The sequence below is a fragment of the Arabidopsis lyrata genome (assembly GCF_000004255.2).
Source record: "Arabidopsis lyrata subsp. lyrata unplaced genomic scaffold ARALYscaffold_8, whole genome shotgun sequence".
Lineage (NCBI taxonomy): Eukaryota > Viridiplantae > Streptophyta > Magnoliopsida > Brassicales > Brassicaceae > Arabidopsis > Arabidopsis lyrata.
Window position 1 is genome coordinate 17,437,669 of NW_003302548.1, and position 23,168 is coordinate 17,460,836.

The following is a 23,168-nucleotide window of genomic DNA, read 5'->3' on the forward strand; positions in this document are numbered from 1 at the left end:
AGTGAAAATGTAATCGAACAAATTAAATTTATTGTAAGTTATTATACTATATAGTGTCCTTAAAACTCGATTTTTCTCATTATTCATTCCAATGATAAGAGAATGATACAGAGAATCAATGCCTTGAGCTTAAGTTCTGGTCTAAATTGGTTCGTTACCTCTCTGAAAATCCATGGAACAAACCTCAAAACATTAAAGCAATCTCATTGTTTCATGATCATAACCGGTTTAAACCGAGACAATCTCAACGTTGCCAAATTCATAGAAGCATGTTCCAATGCAGGACATCTCCGATATGCTTACTCTGTATTTACCCATCAGCCATTTCCCAATACTTATCTGCACAACACCATGATTAGAGCTTTGTCTCTCGTCGACGAACGGAATGCGCACTCGATTGCGATCACGGTTTATAGAAAGTTCTGGGCTTTTTGCGCTAAGCCTGACACGTTTACTTTCCCGTTTGTGTTGAAGATTGTTGTTCGGGTTTCTGATGTTTGGTTTGGGAGACAGGTTCATGGGCAAGCGGTGGTTTTTGGGTTTGATTCGAGTGTTCATGTTGTGACAGGTTTGATTCAGATGTATTCGTCGTGTGGTGGTTTGGGAGATGCACGTAAGGTGTTCGATGAAATGCGTGTGAGGGATGTGAATGTTTGGAATGCGTTATTAGCAGGGTATGGGAAAGTGGGTGAGATGGATGAAGCTAGGGGTTTGCTGGAGATGATGCCTTGTTGGGTACGGAATGCAGTTTCTTGGACTTGTGTGATCTCTGGATATGCGAGGAGTGGACGAGCTAGCGAAGCTATTGAAGTGTTTCAGAGAATGCTGATGGAAAATGTTGACCCTGATGAAGTTACGCTTTTGGCTGTTCTCTCCGCTTGTGCTGATCTTGGTTCACTTGAATTGGGTGAAAGAATATGTAGCTACGTTGATCACCGAGGGATGAACAGAGCGGTTTCGTTGAACAATGCAGTCATTGATATGTATGCGAAATCAGGGAATATAACGAAGGCGTTGGAGGTGTTTGAGAGTGTTAATGAGAGAAATGTGGTTACTTGGACTACTATAATAACTGGGCTAGCTACGCACGGGCACGGAGCTGAAGCCTTGGTGATGTTTGACCGTATGGTTAAAGCTGGTGTGAAACCTAACGATGTTACTTTCATTGCAATCCTTTCAGCTTGCAGTCATGTCGGTTGGGTCGATCTTGGAAATCGGTTTTTTAACTCAATGAGATCGAAGTACGGGATTAATCCGAACATTGAGCATTACGGATGCATGATTGATTTGCTAGGACGAGCAGGTAAACTTCGAGAAGCGGAAGAAGTTATTAAAAGCATGCCCTTTGAGTCTAATGCTGCAATATGGGGATCTCTTCTTGCTGCTTCAAATGTTCATCATGATATTGATGTTGGAGAAAGAGCTTTATATCAGCTGATTAAGCTAGAACCGAATAACAGCGGTAACTATATGCTTTTAGCTAATTTATACTCGAATTTAGGGAGGTGGGATGAGTCGAGGATGATGAGGAAGATGATGAAAGGGATTGGTGTGAAGAAACTGGCTGGTGAAAGCTCCATAGAAGTTGAAAACAGAGTATATAAATTCATCTCAGGGGATCTTTCGCATCCTCAAGTCGAAAAGATTCATGAACTTCTACAAGAGATGGATTTGCAGATACAAAGCAATGAAGTTTGAGATATAAAAGGATTTGAATTTTGATCAGATTGAGTTGATTAAGGATCAACCGATCAACAATGTCTTCTCTTCTCTGAGACCTGAAACCAGAGGAGTGTAGAGTCGTCAACGCGGCTGATTCAGACCAAAGGAGGTGAAAGAGAAGCTGATGGTTAATTCCGGTTCCAGTTAAGAACAAAACAGGAGGAGAAAATTGGAAAATCTGCTGAAGAAGAGAGAGGTCGTTAGTTATGGCGCGTAGATGAATGGGCAAATCGAAGCCTCTTTTTCTTCTGGAGGGTTTCGAGTTTAAGCTTAAAGGCTTCAAGTTTCGGCCCAACTATGGCCCTTTGGCCCATATTAAAGCCTTTTTCCGGAAAATAAAGATGCTTATTTATATTCTCATAAGGTTTAGATAAAGAATATAAATATCAACGATGAAAAAATGAATAATGTTTTAGCGATAGAGTGAATTAAAGCTACCGATCCGAAATGTACGGGTCATTTAAGGTAAGACGTGGGGTGGGTTTGTACTTTGTCCAAACTTGAGCATATTTAATGTCCTAAACCTCAAATTTAACTCTTAATTAAATTTTAGTTTCAGACATTGAAATTCCCAAAACACAGGAAAAAAAAAAGTTTAAATTTTTTTGTCGGGGGAAAAATTGCTCAAGAAGGGGAGAGAGACGCGGAGCGCGGGAAACGACAAGTGGCCACGAGGCTATTAACCTGATTCATTGGTCGTGTTCTTTTCGGAGTCGTGCGACTCTACTAGCGACTCATTGTAAGTGTAGTTATGAGTAATTCAAAGGGTGTAAATTATGTGCTTTAGGAAAAAAGGTTTTTTACAGCAAAAAAAATGAATTAAGGAAATATTTTGGCTGTGAGAAAAAAAAGGAAAGCCAAAACTTCTAAAGCTTGATTGGATGTATTTCAAATCTTTAGAAATTTTTTTGCTTTGTAAAGACTATAAAGCACTTGCCAATCAGGCCCATTATCTTCTCCGATGTTTTCTCCGCAAATCTCCGGCAATGGCTTTTCACCGGCGACAATCGCTGCTTTGAAATAAGGTATAGGTGGTGTCGCTGTTAATTCCGGCGACTCCAAAATCTCACTAATCAAGTCGCAGCGACAGGAATACAAGGGAGGTAAAAAAGAGTTGAAGGTGATATAAAGGCTTTTTTTCTTGTAGCAGTCGCTGCGACTGCGATTCATTGCCGAACACGGCCATATTGTATATTTGGTTTTTGTTAAGTTAGTTCATGCTACTTTCCCGGCAAGAAATCATGAGCTTCCAAAATTTTAGGCATAGTTTTCTTTATAGATATTTTTGGAACGAAATTTAGATTTTATTTTCAGAATTAATATGATATTTTAAATGGTCAATCACGAATAAAATTGCATCAAAACTATTCAAAATTTTGGTCATATAATTTTATGCGTATTTTTCTTATCAACAACGTATAGTATGTGGAATTGAATTCAGTTATGACATAACACAAATACAAACAAAAACCAATATATTATATGTTTTGGTAGATTTTTTTCTTTACATATTAAATACTCCCTCTGTTTCGTTTTAGTTGTCGTTTAAGGTTTTGTCACACAAATTAAGAAAAATATTAAATTTTCTGTTTTACCCTCTATTAATATATTTTATAAAAATATTCATTGGCCGAAACATTAAAATAGTAAAGATAAAACCGGAATTTTCACCAAACATTTGCATCGAAAACCTAAAACGACAACTATTATGAAACAAAATTTTAACTCTAAAACGACAAGTAAAACGAAACGGAGGGAGTAGTTTTTATATTGACTATTTCCAAACATCTCCGTGCTAGAAAAAAAAAACAAATAAAATCATAAATATTACTCCCTCCGTTTCATAAAGAGTGTCGTTTTAAGGTTTTATTTTTGTTTCACAAAGAGTGTCGTTTTAGGTTTTCAATGCAAAATTTAATGATTTTTTATGTTTTATGACTATTAGTATTCTGCATATTGTTTTACTATTGGGCAGATTATGTTTAGGTATATAGTTAATGATGTTTTTGTTTAGAAAAAACAAAAAATTTAATGTTTTCTTAATCTGTGTGCAAAACTCTAAAATGACACTTTTTGCGAAACAGAGGGAGTATTAAATCTCGATTCATTCAAGAAAATGATGCATGTGATTGTGCATTAAATCCAACAAAATTATCAGATCGTACAAAACGAGTTGATTCACTAAGATTATGTACGATACTCTACACTGCCTTTGTTTATTTCATCATCATCAGAGTCTGTATTATTAGTATATTAAAAATGAAATCATGCTATTTTGGTTAATAATCGAAATGATATTGAAAACATCCGTATAATATCAATGGTATGCAACTGTTTATAGATAAAGTGATAAACAAATGTATCTGATACACTTTAGACTATTTTTATAGCGACCCATCGACGACTACATCTATTTGGTGACAATTACTAGTAGTTTGCTATTTTTTACGATGGAAATATTCACTGCATCAGTACTACTACATCTTTCGGTGACAATCACTAGTTTACGTTGTTTGCATTATTTTTTTTTTTTTAAAACAAACTTATTCGAAGCAACTTTCTTTATCGAGACACATTTTTTTACCAAAAAAAAAAACTATAGAGAAACAAACGAACCATACAGATTACAAAAAAAAAAAAGATTATAGTTACAACCAATCAGAAAATGATGTTTATTAAGTTTCATCAGTTCTTTGGTTGTTGAATAAAAAACTATCGTGTATTTTCCTCTTTTTTTTATATATAATATTATCGTGTCCTTTTAATATACACAAAATTGGATGTTTTTTTTTTTATAAACCCTATCGGCTGATCCGGTCAGCCTCGGTAAAAACGCACTGAAGTGTTTCAGAGTGGATTTCTCCCCGAAGGGCCACCACACTGTCTGTCCCGAATTTGAAATGTTTTCCGACTAATACCAGGGGTAGCCAGATCGCATGTTACTGGACTACCAGCTTGGCCTTTGCCTCAAGCCCAGACTTCCCACACAAATGTGCTTTTTGTTTCTAGCATAGATCGAACATGTGTTAGTTCCTTCAAAGATTTTTCCAATTCTTGACTACCACTGGAGCACAGCTGTGTGGGCACAGAATTGGATGTTTTCGTCAAGTTGTGATATTGAAGCTGTAAAGTATTGACCTTTTGAGATATTAAGCTGTAAAGGGAAGAACAGTCGAATGATTAGCTTGCTTCACTTGTGTCCCCATATAATTAGTTTAGCATAGTTATATTGTGGGTAACGCTATCTTTTTAGTATATCTTGACAAATAACATGAATAATAATAAATTTGCAAAACAAAAAGATTTCATCAGTATAACTTACTGTTGGAACCTTCATTTCTACAACACTTACTACTAATAGTGAATTTTGAAATATGTAATGCTCATTATTTATCCACTAAATATTTATTCCATTTCTATTACACTTTATCACTTTCAATATATACAATTCTCTTAAGTCTTAATGAATGAAGCATAATGATTCAAAGTCCAAACGAAGAGTACATCTTCAGTATCATTAGAATATAAAACATCAAATTAGTACTGTAATGCGTTTACTAACGAGTTAGTCTATTGATTATTTTAAGAAGTCTGCTTGTTCTAAAAACCCACATGTTATTTTAAAATTTTGAATTGATTAGACTAACGTGTGAAATAATTTAATTGTTACTGAAGGATTAATCATAAGTACTGAGAGCAAATCTTAAGTTAGACGATTGTGTCACATGAACGACTGAACGTCAGTATATATAGATCCTGAAATTGAGGTGGTCAAATTTTTTCATGTGTATTTTTGTTTTGTACTGAAAAAAATATCATTTCCATTCGCCGAAAGTCAGACTTTGATTCCATAATTTCCACTTTTGATTATAAATATAAGTTGTCAAAGAATATAACTCTGGGTTTGAATTGAATGGTAATAATAATATGATGATCCAGACGGACTAATATGTTTGCAAACTGGACCATATTATTTTTGAAGTTGATAACAATTGTTATGAACTGTTTTTTTTGGTGTATAACGATTGGTAAATGATTAAAAGACGGTTTGTTTTACAAAAAAAATTGTTACAACCATTGTCACCATTCGAAAAAATCTATAAACTGGAATGGTACTAGTTGGCGGAAAAAAATAATTTGTTTGAACTAAACCCGTTATATTTTTAAGACGAGTGATAGTTTGGTGTATTAAGTTCTTTTCTTTATAAAATTAAACCATTACAAATATAATCGTTATTCTTCTATTTTGTGGAGACCGCAATGTTCGACAAGAAACCAAAAATAGTTTTGTCTGTGAATGGATGGATTTGTGCATATCGCCTGCTACCACTATTCAAAGTTTACGGTTCAATGTTTTTATAAACGAAAATAATTATTCTAACCAAGATTAATGATCCAAGAAAATAGTTAAAGTCTATATTTTCTAGAGATTTATATTTACTGAATAATCATGTTTCTACATATCTAATTAATTATTGTAAATTCATATAGTGGATGAAAGATTCGTGAACTAGAAATTCGATTTGAAAAATACCTCATCCAAATACAGAATCAAACGAAAGACGACTAAACCTAAAGAAAATTGATTTGGTCGGTGTTCTTTGCACTTTTTACTTTCTTTTTTATCCTGTTTTTCTTTGTATTTATATTTATTTGTTATGTAATTCTATTATGCTAATGCTTTGTTCTTATTTTCCTCTTTTTTTTTTGTTTACTTTGGAAAAAGTAGTTGAATGTGTTGGAAAAAGGCATATGTTCTCTTCCTGCGGTTTTCTGTTAATGACTTTATAAGAAAATAGAAACAGCTACTCAAACCTTGTTTTTGAAGCAAGACATTAACTTCTTTTAGGATTTCGTCAACTTTTGCAACAAGCAAATTTATTCGAATATTTTATCTCGTTGATTATACATTGAACACTTTGGTTAGATGCAAACGTGATAGCGAAGAGGAATCTCGCAACATATAGTGGCCATAATAATACTCTTTTAGGCTTCATTACTCTTCTATTAGTCCATTACTGTTGTATATGAAACATTTACATGTTGAAAAAACCGAAATTAATTTTAATTTTGATCTATAACTCCCACGTAAAAGATATTGTACTGTTTTCAATGTATCAATCTATGTGGATTTTGGAATTATAAACATGGGAGGTCAAATGGTCAACTTAGCCCCATGATATGAGGTCTCCGTTTAGAAACTAGAAAGTAAAACCCTTTTTAAATAGCATAAAATTTCGTGAAGAAGATGGCACTCTCGATGCTGCTTGCTCGTTACCAAATTCGAGTTTTTAATGTCTATAAAATTGTACTATCCATAAAAAAAAAAGTATATAAAAAATACTAGTGTAGACAGTTAGCTGATAAAAATAACTTGCAAGTGCTACATTAGAAAATCAGAACTATGTACATATACTGTAACATATAAATAAAATTATTTTCCTTTGCAGAAATTTCTATATATAATCATCCCATCTCTCTCACAACTCACAACAACATTGAAACCCCTTTCCTCTCCCTAAACCACACTTTCATTTTTTTTGTGGGTCCTTTTTTTTTTCTTTCTCCAGGCCATTGTAAGCTCTAATCTTCCATACACACTCTCTTCTTCCTCATTTTATTCCGTACATACACACATATATTTCTGTTACCATTTAAGTAAATCATTAAGTTTTCTTGTGTAGGAAAAAAGGCAGAGAAAATGGAGATTTTCGGAAAAGTGATAATGTCATTGAGTCTTATGATGATGTTGATGTGGAAGAGTGTGGATGGTTACAGTAGTGGTTGGGTCAATGCTCGAGCTACATTCTATGGAGGTGCTGATGCTTCTGGCACCATGGGTAATTTGCTTACTCTTCTCTGTTAGTAATATGATTTTTATTTTTTGACCAATACAACTTTAAACTTGAGATCTTCTAAGAATTTTAAAATTTATATTAAAGTGACTGGTGAAAATTAATATGCTAATTTACATGACCAAAAGTTATGTAATTTACCAATAAGAATCTTAAAAGATAGACACTTTCTATCCTAAGCTTTAATAATGCATTTACATAAGTCTTATTTTTGTGTTGCTGGTGTTTTTGTGGGGATCAGGCGGCGCGTGTGGTTACGGGAACTTATACAGTCAAGGCTACGGAACGAACACGGCGGCTCTTAGCACGGCTCTATTCAACGGCGGCCAAAGCTGCGGTGCTTGTTTTCAGATAAAATGCGTAAACGACCCAAAATGGTGTCTCCGAGGAACAATCACCGTCACCGGAACAAACTTTTGTCCACCCAACTTTGCTCAAGCCAACAACGCCGGAGGTTGGTGTAATCCTCCTCAACATCACTTCGATTTGGCTCAGCCCATCTTCCTCCGCATCGCTCAATACAAAGCCGGCGTCGTCCCCGTCCAATACAGGAGGTACGTTTTCCCGATATCGGTTTAGCTCGGTTTGGTAATTGGTACGTGTGGTTTGATTTATGCTCTGTTTTTAAACAGAGTGGCTTGCCGGAGAAAAGGAGGAATAAGATTCACGATCAACGGTCACTCATACTTCAACCTCGTACTCATAACCAACGTCGCCGGCGCCGGAGATGTTGTCTCCGTCTCCATTAAAGGAACCAGAACAGGTTGGCAAAGTATGTCAAGAAACTGGGGACAGAATTGGCAAAGCAACGCAAATCTTGATGGTCAAGCTTTGTCCTTTAAAGTAACAACTAGTGATGGCCGTACAGTTGTCTCTAACAATGCTACTCCACGTAACTGGAGCTTCGGACAGACTTATACAGGAAAACAGTTCGGGGCTCAGAGGTGATGATGACGTGGACTTATGGAGGACAAAAAAAAATAAGTTTACTTAATATTACTGATTTTGGAGTTTTCTAGAGTTTGCATAGTTTGAAAAAAAGTTTCAGGAGTTTATCTGATTAACCCTAATCGAAATAACCAATTTCTGAATGGCGGAGGTTTTTTTTTTTTTTTTTTATCACCGGCAGCTTTTGTAATTCGCCGGTGAGACTGAGGTGAACATAAAGAAAAAAATAGCTTTGTGTTTTCACCCGCCGCTTGAGTAATTGAGTTTTTTTTCTTTTTTTTTTCTTTGTACTTTTGTTTGGCTTTGAGATGTCCAATGGTCTGTTTCTTTAAGGCATTGTCTACTCAAATAATAATCAAGTTATTTATTATGCTTTGCTTCTTCAGTTTGTTGATGGTTCTGAATTTGGAAGTGACATTTTCTAGAGAGATATATAATAAAACACAACAAAAATATTTTGAGAAAATTCATTTCAAAATTTTATGAAACTACACTTGTCGATTTTCAATCCATTCGAAGACAAACCCTTAATTTGATATCAATATCGATATTTTCTTACAAAGTACATAAACTTTCTACAATCACTAAGTAAACTCCATACTTATTTTCTTTAACTTTAGTTTCAAATATCTTTGTTTTTGCTCTAATGGTTAATTAATGTTAATTTTTATTTTATCTTTGACAGCTACGATCCTCCTGAAAACAGCTCCGGTGCAGCTTCACCCTTGTCTTCCAACTACATTTTTAGTTCAAGTTTTGCCATAAAACTTCTCGCTTCAACATTAGCCTCCTTGTTGATTATGTGTTTCAATCAAAGCATTTTTTGTTAATTCACCTTTGATGTAATTTTACTATATATTCCTTAGTCTCTAACTCATCAATCATGCTAATCAAACATCTAACGCAAACCAGAATCCAACATTCATCGTACAAAAGTCCACACAATCTAATAACAGGGCCGGCGTTAGGGGAGATTTTTAAGTTTTTTTTAAAAAAAAAAAAGAAAAAGGCCCATGTTTTTATTTTGTATGAAGAAAGGACTAATTTTTAAGATTTGTACTGGGACTCTAAATTAATTGAGCCGGCCCTGTCTAAGAATGCTTATATCAAACCGAAAGAAACACCCGTTTACTCAGTTCTCCAATCTTGTTCATGTTTTCCTTTCAGTGGACAAATATACAGAATTACATATCATCATGTCTTGAGATAAAATGCCACCGAATGAAAGGGGTGATAGGTTGGGCTGTAATTTTTTTTTACCGTCTTTAAACTCTTTTTACAATAATTATTTACCAATCCGATTAGAATAGTTGAGATTGGTTGGATTTTCGGGTATAGGCTTTTTGTTATTACATATCATCATGTCTTGAGATAAAATGCCACCGAATTAAAGGGGTGATAGGTTGGGCTGTAATTTTTTTTTACCGTCTTTAAACTCTTTTTACAATAATTATTTACCAATCCGTTTACTCAGTTCTCCAATCTTGTTCATGTTTTCCTTTCAGTGGATAAATATACAGAATTACATATCATCATGTCTTGAGATAAAATGCCACCGAATTAAAGGGGTGATAGGTTGGGCTGTAATTTTTTCTTACCGTCTTTAAACTCTTTTTACAATAATTATTTACCAATCCGATTAGAATAGTTGAGATTGGTTGGATTTTCGGGTATAGGCTTTTTGTTTTTTGTTTTTATGGGTTGAGTTAATTTGCGCTTCGTTGGTTTGGTTAAATTGGGCTTTGTTTATCTCTTTGGGTATATATCTCAAATTTCGTAAATGAAAAGAACATAATTGAGCTGCACATAAATTCTTTGTGCGGGAGTTGATTATCCAGTTTAGTAAATCTCCAGTCACACTTCCGAGGAGCTTGTGGGGATGTAGAATGGTTGTGACATTGAAACTTAGTAAGGCGGTTCTTGTGGAGGATGTTACTTGTCATATTTCTTTTCCATCCCTCAAAAAATGAGTCTTGAATCCATCAAGTACCCAGGGGGTGATGAATTTGTCAACAGGCTTATATCAAGTTGTCCAATTCTTGAAGACTTGGTTGTGAAGCGATGTGAAAATGACAATGTTACCATTTTCAACATTGTAGTGCCTTCTTTAAAGAGTTTAGTCTTGCATGAATCATGGGACAAATTTGTAGCCGAGGCTCATGGTTTTCTGTTAGATGCTCCTTCTTTGGAGTTGTTGGAAGTTTTTGATAATACCTGTAGGATTCTTGTCGTTACTAGTAATATGCCTAAGATTGTTGAGGCAAAGGTTGAAATTTCTTATGATCATCCTGGGAAGATTCTGGCTTCTATTGGTTCAGTCAAGTGCCTCTCTTTATGTACACCAAATCCGAAGGGAACATGTAGTTTCTGCTATCCGCATTCTTGATTTTCATGTAGGAATGACAATTTGAAACTATTCATGTAGTCCATTATGAATAGTTTGGTTCTCTTTGTGATAAAATCTGTTGCAATGTGTACTTAATGTTGTCTCGTATGCAGGACGTTGGTGGTATCTTCTGCTGCCTTGTACATCTAAAGATGTGTACATGCGAGCCAGAATGGTTGGAGCTACTTATGCATGTGCTTAAAAAGTCACCTAAATTACGAGCTCTCAAATTTGAAAAGGTACATGTACATATCTCTCAACCCACATTAATTAGTATGATGATTCAATGAACTTATACTTCTCATGTCGTTTATCTCAGTGCCCTGGACAGGGTGTAGTACCGTGCTCGCCCTGGATGGAACCAAGTTCAGTTCCTGATTGTCTTTTATCGAGCCTTGAAACTGTGGAATGGGTAATGTATAAAGGAACAGAGGAGGAGAACGAAGTGGTAGCATTAATCTTGAGAAGCGGAAGCTGTTTAAGGAAAGTAACTATACACCCTATATCAACCAGCAACAGCAAGAAACTTAGAATGATCAAAGAGTTATCGCTTTCGCCCAGGCGTTCGCCTACTTGTCAGCTTGCGTTTGACTGAAGTTACAGGTTCATACCTGAGGGAGAAGACATGTTCAATATTCGGATAATTTTACTCTCTTGTTGGTTACGTTGGTGATTGGTCTGAATTTTAGATTATATGTGTTATATAACAAAAATCCAGCAGCCACTCCGAGAAACTTGAGATGATCAAGGAGTTATCGCTTTCCCCCACAAGTTCGCCTACTTGCCGGCTTTCGTTTGACTAAAGTTACAGGTTCAGCTCTGAGGGAGAGGAAGTGTTCAGTTTTCTAGTGGTTTGGTCTGAATCTTAAGCACTTTATTATGTATTCTTTACTAAAAAACTTTCTTATATTCTTCTCTATGCGTCTTTGCATATGTATGAAGAAAGAAACATAAGGAATTTTTTTTCTTATCTCTTTCTTTCTTATACTCTTCTAATATTATATCATCAACCATTTTTATACAATGATTATTGTTTTTGCTTTTTTACTCATGCCCACTGGTTTTCACCCCAATCTAGCTCGAATTCGGTAAACATGGCTACAGTGTAAACCAAACTATTTTAATTCCGTCATCTCACAAATTGGTACGGGAAGCTAGAATGCGAATGAAATCCATCTTAAGAAGATAAAAAATAATCCTAAGTTTTAAATAACGTAATAGATGTTATATTATCCCAAGTACTTGTTACAGATTCCATTGGAATTTTCGGTTTAGCAAATTTTTTTTGGTTCCGGTCAACCCAATTCCTGGTTCATGTATATATAGCCTCATCACATCTTAGGTATTTTCCTAAAGCATACGGATGATGCTTTAGGTATTTGCTTATTCTGTGAATTTTCTCCTGATTGTCGTTTTGTTTGATTTTATTTGCTTCCTTTTCTATTTGTGAGTAGTTCTTGAGGAAATCTTAAGTATTAGCGAGTTTGGATTTTGTTTGCTTCTCTTTCTATATACCTCGCTAGGATTTTGCTTATGACTATTTGTTTGGTTCTTGAGAATCTCTCATATCCTTTGTTCGTCTTTTTTTTGATGTTTTCAGACTTTTAGATTTCTCCGGATGCAGAAAGCTCATAATTATGGATAGGATAAGTCAGTTGCATGATGAGCTTCTTTTGGGGATATTGTCGTCATTGCCTACTGCTAAAGATGTTGCGGCCACAATGGTTTTGTCAAAACGGTGGCGATTTCTTTGGATGATGGTTCCAAGGCTTGTGTACAATGCTTGCTATCAGGATATTGATTATGGAAGATTTTCGACCTTTGTAAACAGGTTTTTGTTGCTGCACAAGGCTCCACTTATTGATACTTTGCATTTCAAAATTGGTAACGCCTGTAGTAGTGGAGATATTCCAGCGTTGATTAGAGCTGCCGATGAACGTTGTGTACATGAGCTGATTATCGAGGTTTTTACTCCTAATAGTAATAATACTCCTGTCACACTTCCTAGGAGCTTGTTTACATGGTGCAAAATGCTTGTGACATTGACACTAAGGAACGCGGTTCTTACGGATGATGTTACTTACCCAGTGTCTTTCCCATCCCTCAAAAATTTGAGTCTTATATCCATGAAGTACCCAGGTGGTGATGAATTTTTCAACACACTTATATCAAGTTGTCCAATTCTTGAAGACTTGGTTGTGAAACAAATCCTCAATGACAATGTGTCCATGGTGACCGTTAGAGTTCCTTCTCTAAAGCGCTTAGTCTTGAACCAAGAAGTAAAAAACGCTGTTAATGGCATAGCTAATGGGTTTGTGATAAACACTCCTTCTTTGGAGTGCATGGACATTGTTGATCTTACGACTGGGTGTCACATTGTTGAGAATGATATGCCTAACATTGTAAAGGCAAAAGTCGACATTTTTCATCCCCAAACTGAGCAACTTTTGGGTTCTATCACTTTAAGCAAGTATCTTCATCTCTGCTTACCAACCTCAATGGTATGTTGTTTTTTTATTAGCTTGGTACAATATGATTATTGGTCTCTAATATATCCAGTCTAATTAATCAAACAATATTGCTTTTGTAATTATACTATCTCTTATTCAGAATGTGTCGTATCCTGCTGGTAATGTCTTCAACCGTCTCGTACATCTAAGGATATGCACATGTGAGACTGAGTGGATTAATCTACTTATGCGTATGCTAAGAAATTCCACTAGTTTACGAGTTCTTGAGATTGAACAGGTAATAATAATACATATTTATTTTTCTACTACTATATCAGAAAGATTGATCTGTTCGACTATACACTCCTATCCCAGGCCCATTTCCTTCGATCTTACCAACCACGACCGTGCTGGAGTGAACCAAGCTCGATACCTGAATGTCTTATATGCAATCTTGAAACCTTCAAATGGGAACATTATTATGGAGCAGAAGAAGAGAAAGAAGTGACGGCATTCATCTTAAGAAGTTCAATCTGTTTAAAGAAGGCAACTATCATCCCTCATAAGTCTATTTTCCACGAGAAGAAACTTGAGATGCACAAGGAATTGTCATTATTGCCAATATGTTCACCAGTTTGTCAGCTTGCATTCAGCTGAGGTGATGGTCAGTTTTAGATCAGCTATGTTACAACAACTTATTTGTTTTTTTCATAATTATCTCTTTGAAATTTTTAGGTTCTTGCTTTGCGTACTAAAAGAAAGAAACTTAATGAATGATCTCTATCTTTCCACAAACAGTTTGCTCTTGTGGTGATTTAAACACCTCTTGGTTAGAAGAGTGTTCCAATTGTCACAAAGTTAGATGAAATTTGTTTTTGTTTGATCAAAGTATCGAATCGATTGAAGTTTTTTTCCTTTTTTTTTTATGTTAACCTCTTCTATTTTTTTTATATGTTTTTTATAAATCTTAATGTTGCCCTCTCTATGCTTATTCTTTCGACAAGAAAAAGTGAGAAAAAAACATAATTAGGAATCTTAGATAAGCTATTAGAACTTGTTATTTTTATCTTCTTTCAGTGTCTATATAATTATGAAAGAAGCATAACTAGGAATCTCTGTCTTCCTCTAACAGAATTAAACACCCATTGATTAGGGGAGGGTTCCATTAATTGTCACAAATCTGGATGAAATTTGTATGATCCTTTGAAAATTTTATATATTTTAGGATCTTTTTACCCTTTTATTTCTCCACGGGTCTTCTACACTTCTAAATTCTTTATCTTAACTTTGCTTCTATATGCATTCTGCATATTCTTTTGACAAGAAAAAAAGGAGAAAAAATTGATGCGGAAATGAAGTAAATTTTACTGGAATTGGAAATGAAGTAAATTTCACTGGAATTGGAAATGAGGCCATCGAGTGTTTGTACAACAAAGAAGAACAAGGGTTAGTGAGAAACATGTGTACATCACGTGGAAGAGTCAGAGAAATAGAAAGATTCACATTTACTTTTTAATAATAGTTTGGCTTTTCCTTATTTAGTTTTAAGGAAATATGTTAAGAATTAAATCTATAAATAATGTAGCCCGTAGGGCAAAGAAATCATCCGATCAAATACACAAGGGTTTTAGGATCAAAACCTCGCTAGGGTTTTGCGTCGTTGCTGAAAGGTTTGGAGTTTTCAAAGAAGGTATTAGCTCTTAGTTATGGATAGGATAAGTCAGTTACCTGATGAGCTTCTCTTGAGAATATTGTCGAACCTTCCTTGTGCGAATAATGTTATGACCACAATGGTTTTGTCAAAGCGGTGGCAATTTCTTTGGATGTTGGTGCCAAAGCTCATATACGATGATACCTATAAAAACATTAAGCGTATAAGATTTATCCGATTTGTAGACAGGTCTTTGTTGCTGCACGAGGGTCCAGTTCTAGAAACTTTGCATTTTAAACTAGGTAAAACATGTGGTGCAGAAGATATTCGAGTGTGGATTAGAGCTGCAGATAAACGTTGTGCGCGTGAGCTGATTATCGAGATTTATAATTCTTCTGGTACTCATACTCCAGTTACACTTCCTAGGAGCTTATATAAATGCTGCAGAATGCTCGTAGCTTTGAAACTAAGTAATGCGATTCTCGTGGATGTTTCTTCCCCGATTTCTTTCCCATCCCTCAAAAAGTTGAGACTTATATCCATGAAGTATCCAGATGATAATTTTGTCAACATGCTTTTATCTGGTTGTCCTGTTCTTGAAGACTTGCAAGTGAAGCTATGTCCAGATGACAACGTGGTCATATAATGCGTTAGAGTTCCTCATCTAAAGAGTTTATTCGTGCATAAATCTAGGAAAATAGATACAACCGATGACGGGTTAGTGATATATGCTCCTTCTTTGGAGTGCATGAAGATTATTGATAATAGTGGAGGGTTTTGTGTCGTCGAGAATAATATGCCTAAGATTGTGAAGGCACATGTCGACAGTTCTGGTCAGCAGTTTTTGCTTTTGAAATCTATAACTTCAGCCAAGCGCCTTAATCTCTGCATACTAAACTCAAAGGTAATATGTTGTTGACTTGTTGTTTGTTTAGCTTGCTGCAATCTGGATTATTGGGGACTAATCCACTTTGAATAGCAACAAATCTTACGATCAAACATTGCTTGAGTACTTAATTAATTTCATCTCTTATATATGCAGAATGTGTATCCTGTTGGTAGTGTCGTCTTCCACCGTCTTGTACATCTAACGCTAGGCACATGCGATACTGGGTGGTTGGATCTACTTATGTGTGTTCTTAGAGATTCCCCTAATTTACGAGCTCTCAAACTTGAACAGGTAACTGGGGGTTTTCCAGTCCTAATGTCGGTATGCTAGCTTGAGATAATTTACTATACTTTCGTCTTGTTAATTTTTCCCAGTGTCATGACCCTGAAGATGAAGAAGAACCACGCCCCAGCTGGAGTGAACCGTGTTCAGTTCCTGAATGTCTGTTATCGAGCCTTCAAACTCTCGAATGGACAGAATATGAAGGAACAAAAGAAGAGAAAGAAGTAGTGGCATTCATCTTAAGGAACGGAAACTTTCTAAAGAAAGTAACTATAAACCCTAACTTCATCCACATCAAGAAACTTGCGGTGATGATGAAGGAGTTATTGTTTTTGCCCAGATGTTCGTCTTCTTGTCGACTTGTGTTTGATTGAAGTTACGTACATGTCAGCTCTTAGGGAGAAGGTACATGTTCAATCGTCAATTAAGTTCGTAGGAATCTTAATGTTATAATATGTTCGAAGCTCCTTACTACTAATTAACTATGTCTTTTTTTTTTTCCAAACAACCCTATATTTTTCTCTCGTTTTGTGTGTTACCATAATGGAAGAAACTAATACAATGTTATGGTCTTTTATTAAATTTATATAGAAGTTCAACAGTAATGAGATATGGGTAAGATATTAAGGAGCAACAGAAGAGAAAGAAACTTGAGATCCTTAAGAAGTTGTCATTGTCACCAAGGCATTATTAAATCAACGTACTTGTCAGTTTCCATTTGATTAAAATTAAGACAATTTTTCAAGTAACATCTTGTTTTTGTTGGTGTTTGATCCATTTGAAATCTTAGATAAGCTATTAATTAGGACGTTATTATTTTTATACCTCTTCCAAATTTGGCATCTCTGATTTTCTTAGTATACGGAAGAAAAAGTATTAATTAGTTTCCTTGGTATATCTTCATTCTACCGCACATCCCCTATATATTAATTGAGAAGCGTTTTAAATAAAAAACCTTACCTTCACGTGTGATTTACAAGATTGTCATGCTGACATGTCGCAACCAGAGAAACTCTGAGCAAACTTAATAATTGTCCAATATTTACTAGACTAATTACATATAATGCCATTAGTGGTACTTATGCATATTTTTCCTTTATATTTAAGAGATTAGCAATTAATAAAGGAAATTAATTAATAAAAACTATATATATTGACGAAACAAGTAAAAAGTATATAGCATAAATCATGATGAACAATATATAATATAAATGTTTATTATATGTTTTGTACTTATATTTTCTTATATGTTTATAAAAAACATTTAGAATTTTAACATATATGACATTCTATTTTTTGTTATAAATTACAAAACATCTAAATGTATATGTGAGCCCATATGTTTCTTAAATATATTTGGAACATAGTTTTACATAAATTAGTTAGTAACATTTCATTTATTACACATTCACTATGAACAATATTTCAATATTAATCTATGTTAAAAATGTATCCGCTTACTCATTATTTTCAATATTATTTCTTTTCAAATTTTGACCTTATCAATTTACTAAAACTTTTACACGGTTTCAATTTAATTAGTCATTTACTCATTTTAGTTACAATTTATTTACAACCCAATACCTTATCGTAACAATATAAATTGATTCATAAAATGAGGGATATGCGATAAATCAATCCTAACTACATAGAATTATCAAGAATAATAAATGATAATAAAATTTTATTACGTTTAAAAAATAATTATTTATATTCTTTTCAGTTTTTATATTGAATTGTTTCCAAAATAAAATCTTAATTAAAATACAAAAATATTCGAATATATTTCAGAATTATAGGAATGATATTTCAAAAAAAAATTTTGGTCAATATTTTAATTTAAAATCTTATTCCAAATATGGAATATCCTAATTTATAACTAATAAAATCTCCAAAATATATGAGTTACTAAATCATATTCAAATATTCACACTTATATATCAAGTGATAATATATAATCGGTTTCCAAAAAATTGTTTATATATTTCATATAACTATTTCTCCTCGCACATAGTGCGGATAAATCATCTAGTATTAATTATTTATGGATCTTTACTTCATTTTGCAACGTTTTCTCTTTTTTGTTTGGTAAGATTTTCCGGTTAAACTGCTTTTGGTTGTCTATTCTTGAGAAGGATGATACTTTTACATTATGAATAAAATTCAGACGATATTTAAAGGTAGATTTTCCACAAGTTACTTAAATTAAAAAAATCACATCATATGCATTTATGTTTGTTTATGTATACAACTCTACTTTCGTCATCTAGACCACGTTGTTAGATTAGGAGCCCAAATATTGAAGTAAGATATATTACTTATTTACCAAAAAAATAAAAACATTGAATCTTCTTTCATCGATCTCTCCTCAAGACATAGCATAAGAAAATGAAGATATCATCACTAGGATGGGTCTTTGTCCTTATCTTCATCTCTATTACCATTGTTTCGAGTGCACAAGCACCTCCTAAACCTAAGCCTGCACCAGCACCAACACCAGCACCTAAACCTAAACCAGCACCTCCTAAACCTAAGCCAGCACCAGCAACAACACCAGAACCTAAACCTAAACCTGCACCTAAACCTGCACCAGCACCAACACCAGCACCTAAACCTAAACCTGCACCCAAACCTGCACCAGGTGGAGAAGTTGGTAAGCATGCTAAATTATTTTATTTAGTTATCGTTAAGCACCTTAATAATGACGGGCTCTCCTATCTACGAAGGTGGATTGCGATATTGGTTTCAATCTCATTCTTGCTAAGTTCTTTATTGTAATTTCTTCCAAAATTTATTTCGCTTATTCGGCTTGATGTTGCATTTATTGTAAAACAATATTTTTTTGGTGAATATAAATTTACATTCATACAAAAAAAAAGAATAGTTGGAATATTTAGTGTTAAGACTAAAAATCCAATGAGATATGTTCTCCTTAAACGATAAACTTAATTTAGGGTCACAGAAACATGTTTGTTTGTTTGATTTGAATAGAGGACGAAACCGAGTTTAGCTACGAGATGAAAGGAAACAAGGGGCCAGCGAAATGGGGAACACTACATGCAGAGTGGAAAATGTGTGGAATAGGCAAAATGCAATCTCCGATTGATCTTAGTGACAAAAATGTCGTAGTTAGTAATAAATTTGGATCTCTTCGTAGCCAGTATCTGCCTTCTAATACCACCATCAAAAACAGAGGTCATGATATCATGGTAAATCAACTACCACCTTTTCCAATATATTTCATTTTCCTTCAAATATATCATGGACCAAAATTCATTCTGATTCTCGAAGTTTGTAGAAATTTGGAATAATATTTTCATTTAGACATGTACAATGGCAAAAAAAAAAAAAAAAAAAATTAGAACAATGGAGGTTCGCAGTTGGGATTCATTCCATTGTCTCGATCCACATAGAAATCATTCAAACCTGCACTATTGGATCACCACTCGGTTAATATATTTTGGTCTTGGGTCATAAAATTGTTTTTGGTTAATGTGGCAAGTTGAAATTTAAAGGAGGGAATAAAGGTATTGGTGTCACCATCCGTGGTATCAAATATCAACTTCAACAACTTCATTGGCACTCACCTTCCGAACATACAATCAATGGCAAAAGGTATCTTTGCTCGCACATTAATATTCTACCATATCTTAAATTATAACGTAAAAATTATTATTTCGCTGTTAAAATAATCTCTTGTATCCATCGCGGTGAGCCATGGTTAGTATAGGAATATGTAACCTGGTGTCCATCGATTATGTCTTTTGGCCTGATCATATATAGACCGTGTAGCAAGGTTATGCTTGTGATATTTCCGTTTGGAACACATTATTTGGCAGTTTTTTGGATGTTAAATAAAGACCATATATAAAAATAATTATAGTAGTGACAAATACATCATTTATTCATTTCAATGCCTAAATGGAGTGCTAATTAACGAAATCTTCAATCTTCTCAAAAAAATCTTATTCTAAGCTTCAATCTTTCAAGTCCAACATCTAATATATATAGTTTTGTATATAGGAGCCTAACAATAACTAATACTAATTTGTGTGTGTGATCAAACTGGCTTAATTAGTGAGGAAACTATTTTAGTAATACCTATTTTGTAAGATTTGATGATCGCATAAATTTTTTGAATAAAACACATAAATAGGTTTGCGAATCAATTATGGATTTGCCATTTTTTTGGATGGCATTTGTGGATTTTGCCCTTTTTTGAATAGTTTATGGATTTTACCCTTTTTCAAGCTACGGAAATATGATTTAACATGCGTTTTATTCGTTATGTTTGGGTTTAGTCGGTTGTGGTTGTTCTTAGGGTTTAGTATTTTGTATAAACTACGTATTTTTGCCAAAAAAAAATCGTAAATACGTACATTTTTAAGTGTAAAAAATGGCAAATCCGTAAGATTTTAATGAAAATGGCATTTTCAAAAGATTTTGATAAAAAAGGGCAAAATCAACAATAATCCCTAGGTTTGCGCTTGAGGAACATTTGGTTCATGAGAGCAAAGATAAACGCTACGCTGTTGTCGCTTTCTTATACAAACTTGGAGCATCTGACCCTTTTCTCTTTTCGGTATTGCAATCTCAACCTTCCTAGTAATATATAGTTTAATCAAATTAATCATTGATTACTAATTGAACAAAAATAGTAACTCAATTTTATTTTTTTATTGATTAGTTAGAAAAACAATTGAAGAAGATAACTGATACACATGCGTCCGAGGAACATGTCGGAATCATTGATCCCCAAAAACTCAGTTTTGAATCAAAACATTATTATAGATATTCTGGATCACTTACAGCTCCTCCATGTTCTGAAAATGTTATTTGGTCCATTTCCAAAGAGGTATTACTAATTAATTATTTTCAATCCCTTCCATTTTTTATATATACATCTAGCTATATAGTTTTTCATTCTAATCTATGATTATCTTTTATTTTATCTTTATTACCTAGTTAATAGCAATGTCTTATGTTTTAATAAACTTTCAGATTCGCACTGTGTCAAGTAAACAAGTGACGCTTCTCCGTGTGGCTGTACACGATGTAAGTTTTTTTTTTTTCCTGATTTATTATACAGTAAGTATATATAACATCATTAACATAACTTAAACTATCATATTAATACTTATATGCATATCTGAATTGCATATTTCTCAAGATATGAGTCTGTAGTGCCTAAATGTGATTTCTTATGGTCTATAGAATATTCAAGATAAGACCATCATGTTTTATCATCCAATTGATTACTTACTTTTCAATTTTTAAAAATGTTTTACAGGCTTCAGATTCAAATGCGAGGCCGCTTCAAGCAATCAATAAGCGCATGGTGTATTTATACAAACCAAAAGTTAAGTTAATGAAGAAATATCGTAATACAAGTTTTTACTAATAATCTTTAATTCTTTATAAAAGTTTTTTTTTCTCACCAAAAAAAAAAGAATTGTACACTAGAATGATGTTTTAGGAAACTGATGACTTCGTTTTGTTATTTAAAAATAGTTTCCCACTCGTGTTATAAATTGGTTTTTGTGTTACTTATTTAAATAAACCCTCTTTACCTTAAAGAAGGGTATGAAACAACACACCATCAGTTTCAATTCTCTTTGTAAGTGCTAACTATTAATGTTATGTTACGTTAGGCATAACATTAATTTCAATTCTCTCAGTTTATTTGGTAGTATGACATTAGTTAATGAGCGCATGAAAATACTGAGAATTGATCACACAGAAATTTCTAGCTCAGACATCTTGATTAGCCTTTTGTTCAGAGCAATCCTCTTGTCTAAATACAATGGAAGAGAATATATTGGAACGTTTTTAAGTTGATATGGTGAATAGACCTCCACACTCTGTAACCGGCCTAGTGTGTGGCAAAACAGAATTCTTATAGGGCCTTTGATAGGAAACAGATTCAGACAAGAAACATTAAACTATAAGCTATTAAGCATTAGTGGTAGTTTCACAAAGTTCTTTTGTTATTCTTTTTGTTCATATTTAGCTCTTTGAATCTCTTATGTTCTCACTCTGTTCTTTGCGCTTTAGAAGAAATGATCCTAAAACAGTAAAACTACTCTGTTTTAGTTTAGCTACAAGATATAATTAATCAATTTATGGTCATTGCTTAATCTGATAGTAAAAATGATATTTTTTATGCACGTAGGTAGTAGAATCAATTAAGAAAGTTTAGTCTCTTTTAGGATGCCTAATATTGTTGAGGCATGTGTTATGGTTACTGATAATCATCATGGGGAGATTCTGAGTTTTGTTACTTCAGTCAAGCGTCTCGATCCATATATGTTTACCAACCGCAAAGGTAGTATCTTCTTAACTATACGTTCTGTTGGTTGAATCGTTTTACCATCAGTCAAGCCTCTCTATTTATGTTGATTGTGTACTTTATTCTGATTTGTATTGTAGGATGCATTTCCTGTTGGTAGTGTGACTAGTGTCTTCCACCGTCTTGTATATTTAGCGCTATGCACATGTGAAACATAGTGGTTGAATACTTGAATCTATTTTTGTTTATGCTCAGAGATTCTCCTAGTTTACGATCTTTCAATCTTATTTTTGTACGTAGGATCTAAACCTGAAAATTTTGTATTTTCCTTGACCAGTATATATATATATATATATATATATGTTAATCCATTGTACTTGTATCAATACCGTATTGGGGATGGCCAACCACAACCGTGCTGGAGTGAACCGAGTTCAATTCCTGAATGTTTGTTATCGAGTCTTGAAACTCTCAAATGGGTAAGATATTGAGGAACAAAAGAAGAGAAACAAGTAGCGGCATTCATCTTAAGAAACGCAAACTGTTTGAAGAAGGCAACTTTCTCCCCCTCTAAATCCATCGACCACGACAAGAAATCTAAAATGCTTAAAGAGTTGTCATCATCGCCTATGTCGTCAATATGTCAAGTAACAAACATCTTTAATTGGTTGGTAACTTGATCTTGAAATCTTAGAT

At 33.9% G+C, this 23,168-nt stretch overlaps 5 protein-coding genes and 1 pseudogene across 5 annotated transcripts; all 6 read left to right on the forward strand.

The window, feature by feature from the left end:
• The first annotated feature begins 32 nt into the window (after positions 1-32).
• On the forward strand, positions 33-2,082 carry LOC9300522 (pentatricopeptide repeat-containing protein At5g56310). Its single transcript, XM_002864400.2, has one exon. The coding sequence runs from the start codon at positions 103-105 to the stop codon at positions 1,696-1,698; it is 1,596 nt and encodes a 531-aa protein (XP_002864446.1). The 5' UTR covers positions 33-102; the 3' UTR covers positions 1,699-2,082.
• A 5,042-nt stretch (positions 2,083-7,124) lies between these two features.
• On the forward strand, positions 7,125-9,390 carry LOC9300523 (expansin-A14). The gene is made up of 5 exons (XM_021016287.1): positions 7,125-7,298; positions 7,407-7,562; positions 7,819-8,131; positions 8,210-8,521; positions 9,211-9,390. The coding sequence occupies exons 2-5, from the start codon at positions 7,424-7,426 to the stop codon at positions 9,353-9,355; spliced, it is 909 nt and encodes a 302-aa protein (XP_020871946.1). The 5' UTR covers positions 7,125-7,298; positions 7,407-7,423; the 3' UTR covers positions 9,356-9,390.
• A 735-nt stretch (positions 9,391-10,125) lies between these two features.
• On the forward strand, positions 10,126-14,086 carry LOC9300525 (putative FBD-associated F-box protein At5g56390). The gene is made up of 3 exons (XM_021024117.1): positions 10,126-13,412; positions 13,522-13,659; positions 13,737-14,086. The coding sequence occupies exons 1-3, from the start codon at positions 12,549-12,551 to the stop codon at positions 14,016-14,018; spliced, it is 1,284 nt and encodes a 427-aa protein (XP_020879776.1). The 5' UTR covers positions 10,126-12,548; the 3' UTR covers positions 14,019-14,086.
• On the forward strand, positions 10,492-11,506 carry LOC9300524 (probable FBD-associated F-box protein At1g32375). Its single transcript, XM_002864402.2, has 3 exons — positions 10,492-10,842; positions 11,025-11,150; positions 11,231-11,506. The coding sequence occupies exons 1-3, from the start codon at positions 10,492-10,494 to the stop codon at positions 11,504-11,506; spliced, it is 753 nt and encodes a 250-aa protein (XP_002864448.2).
• A 541-nt stretch (positions 14,087-14,627) lies between the features above and the next one.
• On the forward strand, positions 14,628-16,735 carry LOC110227586 (annotated as a pseudogene).
• Positions 16,736-18,497: 1,762 nt separating this feature from the next.
• LOC9300526 (alpha carbonic anhydrase 8) lies at positions 18,498-21,846 on the forward strand. The gene is made up of 7 exons (XM_021022170.1): positions 18,498-18,836; positions 19,175-19,392; positions 19,686-19,798; positions 20,663-20,765; positions 20,871-21,038; positions 21,185-21,238; positions 21,474-21,846. Exons 1-7 carry the CDS (start codon positions 18,572-18,574, stop codon positions 21,582-21,584), a joined length of 1,032 nt encoding a protein of 343 aa, XP_020877829.1. The 5' UTR covers positions 18,498-18,571; the 3' UTR covers positions 21,585-21,846.
• The last annotated feature ends 1,322 nt before the right edge of the window (positions 21,847-23,168 follow it).

What these genes read in the sequence shown, in the direction of transcription:
- LOC9300525 (XM_021024117.1), top strand. Translation starts at nt 12,549, where the DNA reads ATGGATAGGATAAGTCAGTTGCATGATGAGCTTCTTTTGGGGATATTG. An exon ending in TCTGCTTACCAACCTCAATG is followed by an intron (nt 13,413 to 13,521) that starts GTATGTTGTTTT and finishes TCTCTTATTCAG; the next exon opens with AATGTGTCGTATCCTGCTGG. An exon ending in GAGTTCTTGAGATTGAACAG is followed by an intron (nt 13,660 to 13,736) that starts GTAATAATAATA and finishes CTCCTATCCCAG; the next exon opens with GCCCATTTCCTTCGATCTTA.
- LOC9300522 (XM_002864400.2), top strand. Translation starts at nt 103, where the DNA reads ATGATACAGAGAATCAATGCCTTGAGCTTAAGTTCTGGTCTAAATTGG.
- LOC9300524 (XM_002864402.2), top strand. Translation starts at nt 10,492, where the DNA reads ATGAGTCTTGAATCCATCAAGTACCCAGGGGGTGATGAATTTGTCAAC. An exon ending in TTCTGGCTTCTATTGGTTCA is followed by an intron (nt 10,843 to 11,024) that starts GTCAAGTGCCTC and finishes TCTCGTATGCAG; the next exon opens with GACGTTGGTGGTATCTTCTG. An exon ending in GAGCTCTCAAATTTGAAAAG is followed by an intron (nt 11,151 to 11,230) that starts GTACATGTACAT and finishes CGTTTATCTCAG; the next exon opens with TGCCCTGGACAGGGTGTAGT.
- LOC9300526 (XM_021022170.1), top strand. Translation starts at nt 18,572, where the DNA reads ATGAAGATATCATCACTAGGATGGGTCTTTGTCCTTATCTTCATCTCT. An exon ending in ACAGAGGTCATGATATCATG is followed by an intron (nt 19,393 to 19,685) that starts GTAAATCAACTA and finishes TAATGTGGCAAG; the next exon opens with TTGAAATTTAAAGGAGGGAA. An exon ending in CTGACCCTTTTCTCTTTTCG is followed by an intron (nt 20,766 to 20,870) that starts GTATTGCAATCT and finishes TTTATTGATTAG; the next exon opens with TTAGAAAAACAATTGAAGAA.
- LOC9300523 (XM_021016287.1), top strand. Translation starts at nt 7,424, where the DNA reads ATGGAGATTTTCGGAAAAGTGATAATGTCATTGAGTCTTATGATGATG. An exon ending in TGATGCTTCTGGCACCATGG is followed by an intron (nt 7,563 to 7,818) that starts GTAATTTGCTTA and finishes TGTGGGGATCAG; the next exon opens with GCGGCGCGTGTGGTTACGGG. An exon ending in AAACAGTTCGGGGCTCAGAG is followed by an intron (nt 8,522 to 9,210) that starts GTGATGATGACG and finishes TATCTTTGACAG; the next exon opens with CTACGATCCTCCTGAAAACA.